Source organism: Herpailurus yagouaroundi, unplaced genomic scaffold, assembly GCF_014898765.1.
Source record: "Herpailurus yagouaroundi ecotype Mexico unplaced genomic scaffold, PumYag 159, whole genome shotgun sequence".
NCBI classification, from domain to species: domain Eukaryota; kingdom Metazoa; phylum Chordata; class Mammalia; order Carnivora; family Felidae; genus Herpailurus; species Herpailurus yagouaroundi.
The window spans coordinates 443,340-460,725 of NW_024412400.1; the positions used below are offsets into that span (position 1 = coordinate 443,340).

The following is a 17,386-nucleotide window of genomic DNA, read 5'->3' on the forward strand; positions in this document are numbered from 1 at the left end:
TTAAGAATTTAAAGTGAAAACGAAAATAATTCTTTAATTCAAAACTTGAATATTCTTTCTGTTTTTCAAGTTATCTCAATGAATTTATTGTCCGTACATCTTGTTTTGTACTCATTTCATCTTTAGCATAGCACTGGTGTTTATACCTTATCCCAGATTGTAAACTTCCTGAGAAGTATCAAACCGAGCTTTTCTACAACTATTAGTGGTAATCAGTAATTTCTGGTTCAAAAAATTTCTAGGCAGGTAATTCTGTCAAGTTTTGTAAAGTGGAACTAGAGGCATTCACTGAAATATCCGTATATCTGCTAGAGTGGTTCCAATGCTGCTCCTTAAAGAAAATGCAGGCTTTCTTGCTGTTAGCCTATTCTGAAATGGATGGCCATGCAGTGCTAAATACCAGTAAGCATCCAAAAGTACAAATTTTAACATATTTTTAGGAAGCCATGAAAATTATTTTTCTTTTTGTTTAGTGTCAAATATAAAATTAATTCCTAACCTCCATGTTTTTCCCTATCTACTTCCTTTGTTTTGGTCATGATTTTCTATTTATATATTGACTTGCATATTTATTTTTGTTATAAATGACCTCAAATCTTTTTGATGAAGAGAGTTTTCTTTAATCATTTTTAAGGTATAAAGATGACTTCACAACTTAAAAAGAAGTCACCTGGAGTGCTTGGAATGATTTATTTAAGGGGAAGGCCTATCAGTCACTGGAGTCTGTTTATAAATCCTATTTCAAGAGAAAAAGAACATTTCTGAAAAACAGAATTCTTTGGCATCAATAATGTGGATAAAAGGTGCTTTAAGAGTGTTAGTGGAAAGAATTATTTTCTTGGTTAGTCACTATCAGAGAATAAAAGAGATAAAATAAAGCATACCTTACAAAATATATCAATTAAAGCAGGTACAGCATTCCTTAATTTCATAGTTGCCACATGCTCAAATATTTTTAGTAATATTTTCGGAGCAGGCTGGATAAAACAAAAAAAATTACACTCATTTTCATGTCTTCTTTCTGTACACCTTAAGTTTCTCAAATTCGTTTATGCTGAAAAACACAAGTGTTCTCTAGGAAGTATTCGACAACACAGAAATTTAACTGCTAAATTATACAAACAAGAAACATAACAGAGAAGTTCACATATGAGTTAGAAAGTATATATTTTTAGGTTACTTACCAGCATTTTAACCATTATGCTGAGGTTCACTACCTGAAATACTTCTTTCAATAAACAATGTTTGAGTAAAGAATTTAGAAGGTCATTTAGCACTTGTAAATCAAAGTGTATGCCTGGAGGAAACTTTCTGTAGTACTCCATAAACATGTTTACTAAAACAAACAAACAAAACATAAAAGTCATGTGCTGATTTTAAGATATTTATCTTTCCTAAATTAGGCAAATTTTCTATATTTAAAAATCAAGTAGTATAAATTTATTTTCTTGAAAGGTACATTTCCACATCAGAAATATTTAATGAAAGTAAATTAAAGCAGAAGTTAATACCCACACAACATTTGAAATCAACGAGGCATATTAGGCACTAGACCGGGAGCTAACTCAATGTGCTAACCACACGAAATATGTCGAAGTTACCTCATATATCATGGTCTCAATATGAACTCTGAGGGAGCCATGCTCTCGGGGGGTCTTCAGGCCTGGCCTAGTCATGTATGAGAAACTGTGTAATTGGGGGTGGATGTAGACTATTCTGACACACACAAGAATGTCATTTTAACCCCACCAACATGTTAATCCTAAGGATAGTTTTTTTATTCCAGTTTATGATTATGAACATTCTACTAAAAAGTACAGATTAATTTCCTTTGACAAAGTAACTTCTTAATGTCAATTCCTTAATCTATTTTCTATACAACACTTAACCATTACAAATTTTCCCCATTAATTTTAGGGATCATTCATTCATTCTTTTTTCCCAATTTCAAAATTTCATAGGTCAAAATCTATACACCTTAGCTGAAACTGCCTTAATAAAAATTACTTTGGGCTTTACTTTTGTGTAATTATTTCTGCCCAAAATACTTATTACTATCTGGATCACTTGGTGATGCTTGGGAAAGTCAATAACTACTGATAATGTTCAATAGCATAATAAGAAAAAATAATTGTTGAAGTTACAATAACCTTTAACAACCTTAATACAATATCATAACATTCAGGTTTTCTTTTAAAAAAAAATTTTTTTTCTTAATGTTTATTTTTGAGAGAGAGAGAGAGAGAGAGAGAGAGAGAGAGACAGACAGAGAGAGGGAGGGACGGGGAGGGGCAGAGAGAGAGGAAGACAGAATCTGAAGTAGCTCCAGGCTCTGAGCCATGAGCACAGAGACTGGCGTGGGGCTCCAACCCAGGAACCATGAGATCATGACCTAAGCCAAAATCAGATGTTTAACTGACTGAGCCACCCAGGTGCCCCAACATTCAGGTTTTCTTAAAGCGTCTTTATATACAATTGTTTTTCCTGGGCACATACAAATGAGTTCTTCCTGATATTCATTTTGCAGTATCTGCATAGTTGCCTTCTTAGCAGGTAACATGGGAAATTCAGAGTGCTTGCTATTATCATTTATTAATAAAACTGGAACTGCATGTTTCAAAAAAGAGGAGTGCCTGGGTGGCTCAGTTAAGCGTCCGATTCGTGATTTCTGCTCAGGTTATGATTTCACAGTCTGTCGGATCAAGCTGTGTGTCAGGCTCTGAGGTATGGAGAGGCGATTGATAATTCTTGGCATTTTCTCTCTCTCCTCTGCTCTCTCTCCTCACCAACACCATCCCCATCCGCCCCACTGCCCTCAGGAACATGGGCACTCTCTCTCAAAATAAATAAACTAAAAAAAAAAAGATAGTTGGAAAAAATTTGTTAATGTTTAAGTAGTCCACTAAATGACACGAAGCCCTCCTTCTTTTGTCATGAACTACTTTTAAATTTTAAAATATTAATATAACTTCTCTTTTTAAAATAATCTCTCCTGGTTAAACTGTTGGGTGACAAAAGTTTAAAAATTGTGATGGCTTTTGACACAACCTGCTACATTGCTTGCCCCCCCCCCAATTTTTCATTGTGATAAAATACACATAATATAAAATTTACCATCTTCATTATTTTTTAATGTTTATTTATTTTTGAGACAGAGAGAAAGACTCAGAGTGTGAGCAGTGGATGGGCAGAGAGAGAAAGGGAGACACAGAATCAGAAGCAGGCTCCAGGCTTCGAGCTGTCAGCACAGGGCCCAATGCAGGGCTTGAACTCACAAACCATGAGATCATGACCTGAGCCAAAGTCAGACGCTTAACCAACTGAGCCCCAACCAACCCAGGCGCCCCACCATCTTCATTATTTTGAAGTGTACCGTTCAGTGGTATTAAATACATTCAAAATGTTCATCCATCTCCATGAAATTTTTTCATCTTATAAAACTGAAACTCTACACTCATTAAACGATAATTCTCCCTTTTCACCTCCTCCTAGCCCCCCACAACCACCACTCTACTTTTCGTCTCTATGATTTTGACTGCTCGAACTACGTCACATAAATAGAATCACACAGTATTTGTCTCTTTGTGATGGACTGACTTCACTTAGCATAATGACCTCAAGGTCCATCCATCCATGTTGTAGCATGTGTTAGAATTTCCTCTTTTTAAGGCTGAATAATATTCTGTATGTATATACCACATTTTCCTAATCTATTAATCTGTCATGAATACTTGGGTTTCTTTACATTTTAGCTATTATAAATAATGCTGTTATGAACATGACTGTACAAGTATCTTTTGAGACCCTGCTGTTAGTTCTTTTGCGTATATACCTAGAAGAATTGCTGGGTCACATGGTAATTCTATTTTTAAGTTTCTGAAGAACTGCCATACTATTTTCTATAGTGTGTGTACTATTTTACATTCTCACCAACGGTGCACAAGATTTCCAATTTCTATATATCCTAACATTTTATTTGATAGTAACCACCCTAATGGGTGTGAGGTGGTGTCACATGTAGTTTTATGTGCCCATCCCTAATGACGTAAAGCATCTTTTTATGTGCTTATTGGCCATTTGTACATCTTCTTGGGAAAAACGTATATTGAAGTACTTTACCTATTTTTCAATCAGGTTGCTTTTCTTTGCTGTTGTAAGAGTTCTCTATATATTCTAGATACTAATCCATTGTTAGATATATGATTTGCCAATATCTTCTCCCATTCTGTGGGTTGCTGTTTTACTTTAGATACTGTATGTTAATGCACAAATTTTTAAAATGTTCATAAAGTCCAATTTGTTTATTTTTCTTTTGTTGTCTGTGTTTTTGGTGTCATACCTGAGAAATTGCTGTGAAACCAATACTGTGGAGCTTTTGCCCTTAAGACTTCCAAGAGCTTTATGTTTGTACATTTTGTACATTAAGGTCTTTGATCCATTTTGAATTAATTTTTGTATATAGTGTTAGGTAAGGGTTTAATTTCATTCTTTTGCATGTTGGATAGCCAGCATTCCCAGCACCATTTGTTGAAAAAAACTATCCTTTCCCCATGAAGTAGTATTGGCACCACTGTCTAAAATCATTTGACCATATCCATGAGGGTTTATGTTTAGGCTTTCTATTCTATTCCATTGGTTTTATATCTTTATGCCAGTACTACAGTTTTTGATTACTGTAGCTTTGTAGGAAGCTTTCAAGTCAGAAGTTTGATTCCTCAAGTTTTATTCTTTTTCAAGATTGCTCTTCGATATGCGGAATTTAGGAAACAAAACAGATGAACATAAGGGAAGGGAAAGAAAAATAAGATAAAAACAGAGAGGGAGGTAAACCATAAGAGACTCCTAAATAGAAAGAACAATCTGAGGGTCGCTGGAGACGAGCTGTGTGGGGTGATGGGCTAAGTAGGTAATGGGTATTAACGAGGGCACTTGTTGGATTGAGCCCTGGGTGCTGTATATAAGTGATGAATCACTGGGTTCTACTCTGGAAACGAATACTACACCAGTAAATCAATACTATGTTAACTAACTTGAATTTGAATAATAAATTTAAAAAAAAACTTGAAAAAAATGAAAATAAAAAAATTGTTTTGGTATTCCTTATAATATATAGGTTTTTCTATTTCTGCAGACAAATGTCATTGGGATTTTGATAGGGACTGCACTGAATTTTAACAGTATTAAGTCTTCCAGTCTGTGAACATGGAATGTGTTTCCACTAGTTTAGGCCTTCTTTAATTTCTTTCAGCAATGCTTTGTAGATTTCATTAGACAAGGCTTTCACTTCCTTGGTTAACTCATAAATATTTTATTATTTTTGATGCTGTTGTAATTGAAATGTTTTTATAGTTTCCTTTTCAGATTGCTCAAAAATGCAACTGATTTTTGCATGTTGATTCTATATCCTACTTTGCTGAATTCATATTTTAGTTCTTATAGGGTTTTTTTTTTTTTTTTGGTGTCAAATTTTTAGTACTTCTACATATAAGATCATATCACTTGCAAGCAGAGATAATTTTACTTCTTCCTTTCCAAAATGGATGCATTTCATTTCCTTGCCTTGCCTAATTACTCTGGCTAGACTATGCTGAACAGAAGTGATGAAAGTAGGTATCCTTGCCTTTGTTCCTGATCTTAAGGGAAAGAGTTTTCAGTCTTTCACCATTGAACATGATATTTGCAATAGGTTTTTTATATACAGGTTTCCCTCATTCTCTGTAAGTTTGCTTTATCCACTTTACTTTTATGAAAGTCCTAGCTTAGTGTGCCTACCTTGTTTTATTGTACTTTGCTTTACTGTACTTTGCAGACACTGCATTTTTTTACACATTAAAGATTTGTGGGAACCCTACATCAAGTAAACCTATTGGCACAATTTTTCCGATAGCACTTGCTCATTTCATGTCTGTGTGTCACCTTTTGGTAATTCTTGAAATATTTCAAACTTTTTCATTATTACGTCTGTTGTGGTGACCTGTGATCAGTGTTTAGGACTAACGGAGGGCTTAGATGATGGTTAGAATTTTTTAGCAATAAAGTTTAACTAAGGTTCATATGCACATTGTTTTTTCCTATTACACACTTAACAGACTATAATATATAAATGTTATATTTTCCAGGAAACAAAAAATTCATCTGACTTATTTTTTTCTATATTCATTTTATTGCAGTGGTCTGGAACAGAACTCACATCATCTCTGAGGTATGCCTGTACCTATTTTCACTAACAGAGAAACCTAAAGAGGATTTTCACTTCTACAAAATGGTAACTCCTTCTCCACTTTATGTCACTTTGGCTTATGAAAGGTTTCCTAAGAACACTTTACTTTCAGATAGTGGGAGAAACTTATACAGCTTTTACATCAGTCTCCTCTTATTCCCAGTTTTTTGGAGTGTTTTTATCATGAAAGAATGTTGAATTTTACCACATGCTTTTTCTGCATCAATTGAAAGGAATATGTGGTTTTTCTCTTTCATTCTGTTAATGTGGTGTATTACTTTGATTTTGTATGTTGAACTATCCTTGCAATTCCAAGAATAAAATCCCACTTGGTCATGGTGTATAATCCTCTGAATCTGCTGCTGACTTTGGTCTGCTAGTATTCTGTTGAGGAATTTTTATCAGTTTCATAAAGGATACTGATTTGTAGTTTTCTTTAGTGTCTTTGCTTTGCTTGCTATCAAAATAATGACTAACTCAACCTCATAGAATGAGTAAGCACGTGTTCCCTCCTCTTCAACTTTCTGGGAAAGATTGAGAATAACTGCTATTGGTTCTTTTTTTTTCTTTACACCTATTTATTTTGAGAGAGAGAGAGAGAAAGTGCACACGTGGAGAGAGAAGGAGAGGGAGACCGGGGATCCAAAGCGGGCTCTGTGCTGACAGCAGAGAGCTTGATGCACGGCTTGAACCCACAAACCACCAGATTATGACCTGAGCTGAAGTCAGCTGCTTAACTGACTGAGCCACCCAGGCATCCTGGTATTAGCTCTTTTCTAAATGTTTGGTAAAACTCACAAATGAAGCCATTGGGTGCAGGGATTATGTCAGGAGCCTTCTGATTACTGATTTAATCCCCTTACTAGTTATAGGTCTATTTGGATTTTGACATCACTTAGTCTTGACAGGTTTTGGGTTTCTAGGAATTCGTTCATCTAGTTTTGTGTACAATTATTCATAGTATTCTTTTATAATTGTTTTTATTTTCTATAGAATCATTAATGTCTTTCAGTTCTTATTTTAGTAACTTGAATATTCCTTTTTTCTTAGTCAATCTAGCTAAAGGTTTGTTCATTTTGATGGTTTAAGAACCAACTTTCAGTTTCACTGATTTTCTTTCTCATTGTTTTTCTATTCTCTATTCCCTTTATCTCTGCTGTAAGTTTTATCATTTCCTTCCTTCTGCTAGCTTTGGGTTTAGTTTGTTTTTCTTTCTCTAGTTTCTTAAGTTGTAAAGGTAGGTTGTTGATTTAAGATCTTTCTTGGTTCTTAATGTAAGCCTTTAAAGCCTTAAACTTCCTTCTTAGCAGCACGTTCACTGCATCCCATACGTTTTGGTATGTTCTGCATCATCTTCATTTGTCTCTAAGTTTTTTCTAATTTCTCCTTTGATATACCTGTTCAACTTCCACCATTTTGTGAATTTTCCAGTTTTCCTTCTGTTACTGATTTCTAATTTTATCCTATTGTAGTCACAGAAGACACTTTGTGCAATATGTATCTTTCAAATCTGTTGAGACTTAATTTGTGGCCTTAACATATTGTCTATCCTGGAAAATGTCCTATGTGTTCACAAAAAGAATGTGTATGCTATTGTTATTGGGTAGAATATTCTGTATATGTCTGTTAGACCTATTTGGTATATTGTGTCAAGGGCTCTTTTATCAGGTTGATCAATACATTATTGTGAATTGGATACTGAAATCTCTATTACTGGAAAACTGTCTCTAATTCTGTCAATTTTTGCTTTATAGATTTTGATGGTCTGTCTTTAGGTATATAAATGTTTATAACTATTATGTCTTCTTACTATATTGAAACTTTTATTACTATATAATGTGTGAACTTAAGGTATACTCAGGTCTTTTCTGAGCCTTTCCCATGCATAGTCACTTTTTAGTTTTCTCCATAAATGGATACAGCAGTTGTTTTTGAATATCCTAGCCTCTAATTGTTCCTGTAAAGGAAAAAAGAGAAAACTGAAAGGGAGGATAAAAAAAAAGGTTGCTAGCTCTTTAAATCCTCTGGAAGTCACTAGCAGGAAGGAGAGGGGCTTGCAACAATGGGGAAAAGTGCAATAAGATCTGCCCATCCCTTTGCACCTGTGATTAGAAGCAGCAATCAGCAATCTGAGTGTAGATCCCTGATAATTTGGGGGACAGCATCTTTCTTCCCCACTCTGGCTCTCACAAGCTGTGTGCAAACTGCTCCAGGAAGTCATGTGCAGCTGCCCATTAAATGGCTCTGATGAGGCATGGGCAGTTGTTACTGTGCTAAGAGCTGAAATGGACTGAAATTAACTCCAATTTATCCCTCAAGTCTTCTCATAGAAGTTGCAAACCTTCAATAGACTCTGGAGTTCTAAAACAGTTGTACTAGATTCTGCCAGTGCAGTTGTTATCTAGGTGGGAAGACAGATACACACACACACACACACACACACACACACACACATCAAAGAAAGACAATGGCAGTGTTCTATAATAAAGGAGCATAAAGAGAACAACTAAATGTAATGACTGATCCTGATCTGGAGGGGAAAATGATGTAAGAACATTATGGGTTAACTGACAGAATTTGAATACAAATGTAGATTAGACAAAAGTATTGTACCCAATGTTAAATTTACTGAGTTGATAAATGTGCCATGGTTACATAAGAGGATATCCTGTTTTTAGGAAATATACACTGAAGTATTTAGGAGTAAAAAGCCATGATGCATGTAACCTACTTTTGGATGGTTCAGGGAAAAAAATGTTGTGTGTGCATGTATACCACACACATGCACACACATGCACATAAGGAGAGAAGGAGAGGGGGATAGAGAGAATGAATGCAAACATTAAAGTAAGGATATGTGGGTATTCTTTGTATTATTTTAAGTTTTGCAACTTCCTGGAAATTTGAAATTATTTCTAAGTAAAACATTCAAAAATCGCTTCCAGAGAGAATTTTATGTGTAAAATCAAATATAAAATATATAAAAGAGGATCTATGGATAAACAGGGGATGAGGAGTCCTGCCCACTCGGTAACTTCCCCTGTGTACCATTGTAGGTTCTCTGTAGAGCCTGAGCAGTTAGACCTACACCTTATACCTGTGGTATTCGTTTCTCTTTCTAAAATGGTATCTAGTTATCCTAACATCATTCATTAAATGAGTCTTCCCTTACCAAACTCTCTGGTCTTTCTAAATATTAAAATTCTTTATATGTCATATTGGTTTTATTCTGAGCTATCTATTCTGTTCCACTGATCTAAGTTTCTGTTTTCACACCAAACATAATTTCCACAGGTTCTTACCAACTTTCATTCATTATAGGTCTTTATTTTTGTTCTCTGTATTTGTTGATTTTTATTTATTTGTTAATTATTATTATCTTTTTTACATTCTAATAAGCCAAGAGCTTTATTGATGCAGTAGGCACTTTACAATGAACCCGAGAGCCCCATCTTCCCAGGGATGTCTGTACAAATCCTGGAAGTTTTACTACTTCAAAAAAACAAGGCTCTGCCTTTTACCATAGCCCTTGGATCTGTACCTGCTCAGATAGTCCCTCCTCCATTTTAAATAGGCAGAGCACACATGGACACCTGGCCAAGATGCGCCAGCCACTCCAGCAGGCAGTTACAACATCAGTTCTGTGTTACTTGCGGACAAAGGCATAGACTATCAGATCCTACAAAGGATTTAAGAAACAGACGACTTCTCCCTCCACCTTGAAAATAAAATACACTTCAGCGGATGCATGTCCTGAAATAGTTTAGCTGGGAATTCCTAGGAAGATGGTCCAGTGTCAATCCCTTCTTCATCAGCCTGTGCATCCAAAATTCTTCTCAAGATAAGAGGAGTCCTTTTTTTTTTCTTTTTAAAGTCTTTCTTGCTGTGAGAACTCATAATGGAGCCTAGTCCTCCTACTGCTAATGCCTTTTCATGCCATTGGGGTAACACTGCGCTGCTGTTTTCTGTGGGCTTCTCAAACCCTTTATAAATGTACTTGATTGGCAAGTCAATGCCATTTCTGTCCAGTGAATGCACAGCCTGCTCAATTGCTCTGCTCTTAAAATCTGTAAGTACTTTCAGCACCATGCTCTGGGACCGTTCCTTCACGGCCTGATTCTTGGTGTTGATGGGACAGTTCTGCAAGGCTGAACGGAATGCTCGAAGCACGCCCCCTTGCTGCAGAAGGCCATCCGCCTCACCAGGGTCCGGGCATGGTCTGGCCACCACTGCCTCCTCCTGCTTGCCCAGGAACCTGTTCTCATTAAACTTGTCGATGTCCACCCAATGGAAGTTCTGGGCCGTGACAGGGAGTCAGAGCCTGCCCAGCCGGCTCGGCTCCGGGTCCTGCCCCGGCTCTACACCGCTTGGCACTGGCTCAGGGGCAAGAAGCGGCTGCCAGGGGCCTCCTCCACCTCCTCCGTGCACAGACGCCGCCACCCATCCCTATATTTGTTGTTTTAAAACTAAATTCAAATATATTTCTCCTGATACACTAGGTGTTTACACAATCAGAATTACAATTTTGGGAGTTTTCCTGTTTTTTTTTTTTTTTTTTTTTTTTTTTTTTTCATGTCATCCACTTTTCTTCCACATCTCATGCTATGGAATTATTTCTGGAATATACATGTTCATTGACATCTAATCATGCAGCTTCTCCCATCAATGCCTGGGTGATGGGTACATTCTCTATATAGGCTCCTATTACTTCTCCCTTGCCTACTTCCTCCTTACTGTAAGAGTAAGTTCAGTCATAGCAGTTCCCTCAGACGCTTCCTTTAATCCTTGGGGAGATGATGTCACTCAGCAAAACAAATAATAAACTTGTCAGAAATTTTGTTTTTAACCAAACGAGATTTCAAGCTGATGAATATGCAGCTAACATGCTCTATTACCATGATACTATGTGGCTTGGGTGGCTGTGTCAGTGTGACAAATATAAATAAGCTTGGTCCCTTCCTCTTGACACTCAAGGTGTAGAAGGGGGAGCCGGTGACAGAGAATGGGATGAGGCAGTAGAGTCAGATAACGGCTGACAGAAGAGGTAATCCTATTTCCTGTGACTAAAACTTGCGAGATAAATAGGTCTTTGCTGTGGGGAAGACGGATGAAAGAAAGGCATCCCAGATAGACAGCAGGGACAGCAGTAGCTCTGATATTATGACACAGCCTGTCCTGCTTAGGGAACTGAACAGAACTCAGTATGGATGGTGCATCGGCCTCGAGGGGTAAGTGTTAAAAGAGAAGGATAAAGACGTAGGGAAGATCTAGTTTCTGAAACATCCCTTCAGAAAGATTTTAAGCCAATTATCTATGTTATATTTTTGTCTTACACACATACATAAAATTTCTATCTATATCATGCAATTTGGTTTTAGAAAATGATAGTGCTAGGTGGATTATAATTTTTTAGTAACCAAAATGCCATACTTATTTTTAATCATTTATAACACCAATAGAGCCACTCTAAGGCATTCAGTTTTCATACTTACAAGTATTGAATTTACTTTCAAACTGTAAGATACAATTGCACATTGCTTGAAATACTCACATTCCTGAATTTATAGTAATCATCCCTGTCTCATACCTGCACGTTGTAGCAAACACAGCTCGTTGATGCTTATATATTTCTTAAACACATCCATACAAACCTACAAGTAATGAAAAATATAACGTTACCTTTTTATATTTCATAAAGAAGACAAAATTTCAATCCTATCTTTCTGCTTATTCTCAAAGTGAACTTACAGCAATGGAATAAAAAAACTGATGTTGGTTAACTCACAGATTTGAAATATATACTGAATTCACTATAAAAACTTAATTTTACAGATGTTCTGACAAAGAAATAGTCAAGGAAATAGCAAGATTAGCAAGCAATTGGGGAGGGAAGGAAATTCCTGAATATTCAAAATTAAAAAAAAACTTATTTAGGTCATTTAAAAAATAGCCATTTACTGACTCAAGGATAAACACACTGACCAATGGATTAGAACAAAGAGCCTAGAAACAGACCCACTCATATATAATTAGCTGATTTATGACACAGTGACCCTGAAGTGCAACAGGGGAAAAGGATGTTTTTTTTTTTTTAAGTAAATGGTGTTGGCTTACAAAGGGATCCTCATGCGGAAAAAATATTTATCTTGACCTTGTTTTCACATGAAAACCAAAAATCAATTCCAGGTGGCTTTGTGTTCTAAATGCCAAGATAAAGCAACAGACCTTTTAAAGGAAAAAATATAAGAGAACATCTTCATGATCTTGGCAAAGATTTCTCCAACAGGATGCAAAAAGTTAACACCGTAAAAGGATCGACAGAATCGGACTACGTAGAAATTAACAAGTTCTGTTTACCAAAAGACACCTTAAGAGGGTGAAAAGGCAACCTTTACAGTAGTAAAAGTTATCTGCTATACACATACTCAATAAAGAACTTATACCCAGAATATATAAAGAATTCTTAAGGTATATAAGAAAAAGACAATCCCATAGAATATAGGCAAAATATTTAGAGATTTCCAAAAAGAGTGTATCCAAGTGTCCAATAATGATTTTGAAAGATGCTCAGCTTCGTAAGTCATCAAGGAAGACATCACTCCCCACTCACTAGAATGGCTAAAATTAAAATACCAAGAGCTGGTAACGCTATGAAGCAAGCTGAACTCTCAGACATTGCTGGTGAAAAAGTGTAATTGGGCAGACCACCTTGGAAATCTGTTTGGTACTATCAACTAACGTTGAATATATGCAGATCCTATGACTCAGCAATTCCAGTTTTAAGTATAACCCATCAGGAAGTACACATATGTTCACCAAGAGACACACGAAAGAACACTGATAACATCACTACTGTAATTCCCAAATTCAGAAATCCAATGAATCAAAAGTAATATTTATCAATAAAATAAATTTTGATATACTCACAAAATGGAATATTCAATATTACAATGAGAAAGACATGTTTATAATTAAATAAAAAAATATAGAGATTCATCTATATTTTTTTATTTAATTATAAACATGTCTTTCTCATTGTAATATTGAATCTCAAAAATATTGAGCAAAAAGAAGCCAGAAACAAAAGAATACAGATTGGATGATTTATTTAAAGCACAAAACCAGACAAAGCTCATCTATGCTATTAGGGGTTAATGAAAATCTGACTTAAAACATATAACTGAGATAATCTGAAAACAATCTCTACTTCAAAGACTTTACATATTTTACCTTTTCATCCCCTTGCTCAGGCACATGAGCAAACTTGCATTGTGATCGCTCACAGCCACGTAATGTATTAAAATGAAATTTGCAGTATCTATGGGGTAGCATCAACCCTAGGGGCTTCTGGAACACCTAGAAAATTAAATAAATTTTCTTTCTGTGTTAACTGTAAAAAAATACCATAATCAGGTAAGAAAGCATTTGAAGGAACCAGAAATTATACCCAAAACTGCACCAAGACAAATTGCTTGCTGACTTGATAAAAAAATAAAACTCCCAACTTAATCTATATTTTCAAAAATAATGAAAAAAAACAACTCAAAGTGGTTTGTCTGACTTTTTGCAATATTTTGAAAATACTCCATCAAAGTTACTACTGTTTTACTTTACATATTTTTAAAACTTTTACATCCCCTCCCTTTCTCACATAGTTGCCCTGTTTGCTTTTACAAAAAGTTAGTCCTATTTACAATATTTACCATATTTCAGATGCATTTATTTAGAACTCAGATTTTCCTTAGCTTTTCTGATTAACAAAAAGAGAAATGACAGATTCAAAATATATACAACAAACTTTTCCTATAAACAGCTTTAAATCACTAGTTTTCTCTTCTATCACCAGGAACTATCCATCCTGTATTTTCTGTTTTGGATATCCCCTCTCCACCCCGCCTGCCCAGCCTTCTGCTTTCAACTTCTTACATTACATGTGAATATCCTCTGAGTTACTACTCATTTTCTGCTTCTCATCACCAAGTGTCATTCAAACTGTGTAAACGTCCAGAAGTGCTTAACAAATGATAGGGAAATACAACCAAAATATGTGCTTTGTAAGATTTTTTTTTTTAAATGGGGGACTTACCCCTACATTTTTTTCCCTCTTAAATATTTCACAAGTTTCAGGATTCTGCAGCTTTAAGAGAGAATGTTTTCCTGGAAATCTGAAATCTAGAAATGATTAAGAATCACATCAAATACCAATATGTTATAGCTTCTTCCCTTCATAACAATGAACAGATGACTACTACTATCTGCTTTAAAGTTTCACTTTGGACCACTCATACTCAGTTCACAGACTATGCTGCCATGTGTATTCCTGTGAAATTATTTACATCTTTGGTGCTCCTTAAGTATTTCTAGGCCTAACTGTAAAATTTTAAACTCATTTTAAGCTGAAGATACTTTCTTAAAAGCCTTAAAACAGCAGCACTGAACATTGCACTCAAATGACAGTCTCCATGTTAAACAAATATGACAGACAATTAAAATCTCTAAGTAAATTACTGACAAACCTAAGTGTTATGAAATGAACCCCACAAATTCATATGTTCAAGCCCTAAACCTCAGTGTGAGTTTATTTGAACATAGGGTCTTTTACAGAACTAATTAAGGTTAAATGGGGTCATAAGGAAGAGACCCTGAGCTGATGGAATTAATGCTCTTATAAGAGACAGCAGAGAGCTTGCTCTCTCTCCATGCAAGTGCACCAAGGAAAAGCCATGTGAGGACTTAGCAAGAAGGCAGCCATCTGTAAGCCAGGAAGAGAGCTAGAAACTAGACCCTGCCAGAACCCTGATCTTAAGACTTCTAGCCTCCAGAACCGTGTGAAATAAATTTCTGTTGTTTAGGCCATCTAGTCTGTGGTATTTTATTATGGCTGCCTGAGCTGACTAATATACCAGGCACCCTGTTCCTTAATGTTGGTCCTTTAAAATGAGAATTAGGACATCTGGAAATGTTTTTTTCTAAAGATATTTTATTTTTTTATTTTAAATAATTTCATTTTTCAGTTGGCAGCATTCAGACAGAATTTGGAAAAAGCTGAAGTTTCTGCTGCAGAGTTTTGCTGTAATTTCCATTACAAAATCGGTTAAGGCTTTTTAAGATAAAACACACAATCATCTGGACATGCTGCAGTCCTACACGACACCAGGAAGCACAAAGTCAACAACAGGAAGGGACAGTTAGGTGTGAGCTACACAAAGAAAATTTATTGTTTCCAAATTCATTCCTCAATCTAGCTTATTTTGTTCAAAAGCTTTATGGATTTTCAAAAAAACTAACACAAAATTTCAAATACATTATAATTCTAAAATATTCAACTAAAATATGAATATTTTAGGTATAACCTGTAATTTATTTGCACTACAACTATCACGTAAGTACAGATATTTAAGAAACTGTTCCATCAAAAGTATTAAGTAAAGGTGTACAAACTTCCTAATTTTAACATATTCTAGGCTGGTTTTGATTTTTTTAACCTTTTTTGCTTTTGGTGAAAAAAATCTCCCACATAATTTCTATACTATCAAAGGCCAACATAATTATATTAAGAAAATAGTACCATTCATCCAGGGCTTCAGTAATATGTCTTCTTGATGAGCACTTAGATTCAAAGGTGGCAATGATAAGCACAGAGGTTTGGGGGCCAATGTTGATAACTGACATTCACCAACCATCTCTGAACTTTTTGGATCTTTGCTGTATGAGCAGAAAAAAACAGAATCAGAATTTATTCTAAAACCTTTAAAGTAATGAGAATCAAGTGGAAACACAACCTAACACTATGTATATACTATATACCATGCTGTATACTGTTACCATACTATGATTCTTCATTATTTTCAGTAAGCGTTCCTGCCTTCTTACATAGAAAACCAATGGTTGTTGAATGGCCAGGGTAGAGGCAAGAGTAAGGTGGTTGGGTTAAAACTAGAGCAGAATACTTTTTAAAAAAATTTTTTTTAATTTTTTTTTTTTTAACGTTTATTTATTTTTAAGACAGAGAGAGCATGAACAGGGGAGAGTCAAAGAGAGGGAGACACAGAATCTGAAACAGGCTCCAGGCTCTGAGCTGTCAGCACAGAGCCCGACGCGGGGCTTGAACTCACTGACCGCGAGATCATGACCTGAGCCGAAGTCGGCCACCCAACCGACTGAGCCACCCAGGCGCCCCAAAAAAATTTTTTTTAACAATCTTTATTCACTTTTGAGAGACAGAGCGAGATAGAGCATGAGTGGGGGAGGGGCAGAGGGAGAGGGGCAGACACAGAATCCGAAGCATTCTCCAGGCTCTGAGCGGTCAGCACAGAGCCCGACACAGGGCTCGAACCCATGAACCATGAGATCATGACCTGAGCCGAAGTTGGATGCTCAAATGACCAAGCCACCCAGCTGCCCTGAGCAGAATACTTTTGATCATGCCAGACAAAATGTCCAAGGCGGCACTGAGCTGGCATTCTAACAGAAAAGATTATCCAATTATTCTATTGATAGTATAGTGAAAAAAGAATGAGTTATAAATTAATTCTTTGGGATAAGTATATTTAATAAATTTATACATGTACTTGAGAGCTTCCTTTGGGAAGAAGGTATAAAAAATTTACTGTCCTTGGTTGCTGATTTAAACAGTTTCAACTAGGGGCACCTGGGTGGCTCAGTCGGTTAAGCATCTGACTTTGGCTCAGGTCATGATCTCACAGTTTGTGAGTTTGAGCCCTGTGCTGGGCTCTGGGCTGATAGCACAGAGCCTGGAACCCTTTTGGAGTTCTGTGTCTCCCTCTCTCTCTGCCCCTCCCCCGTTTACTCTCTCTCTCAAATATAAATAAACGTTAAAAAATAAACAAAAATAAACAGTTTCAACTCTATTTTAATATGTGAGATCCTATATAACCAATTTTAGAAAAACTTAAAAAGAGTTTGCTGGACAAAGCAGGAAAGAACATCCAATGGAATGAAGACAGTCTCTTCAGCAAGTGGTGCTGGGAAAACTGGACAGTGACATGCAGAAGAATGAACCTGGACCACTTTCTTACACCATACACAAAAATAAACTCAAAATGGATGAAAGACCTCAATGTAAGACAGGAAGCCATCAAAATCCTCGAGGAGAAAGCAGGCAAAAACCTCTTTTATCTTAGCCGCAGCAACTTCTTACTCAAC

General features: G+C 36.0%; 1 protein-coding gene and 1 pseudogene across 1 annotated transcript in view; both read right to left on the reverse strand.

Annotated features, from left to right (window-relative positions):
- The window catches only part of TOPAZ1 (testis and ovary specific TOPAZ 1), a 102,300-nt gene that overhangs the window by 52,407 nt on the left and 32,507 nt on the right, over window positions 1-17,386 (reverse strand). Inside the window, 6 exon segments of the mRNA XM_040479588.1 lie at window positions 885-977; window positions 1,185-1,336; window positions 11,808-11,871; window positions 13,451-13,576; window positions 14,307-14,392; window positions 15,789-15,925. Of these exon segments, the coding sequence (XP_040335522.1) occupies window positions 885-977; window positions 1,185-1,336; window positions 11,808-11,871; window positions 13,451-13,576; window positions 14,307-14,392; window positions 15,789-15,925 (658 nt within the window).
- On the reverse strand, window positions 8,121-10,531 carry LOC121033299 (actin-related protein 2/3 complex subunit 5-like protein; annotated as a pseudogene).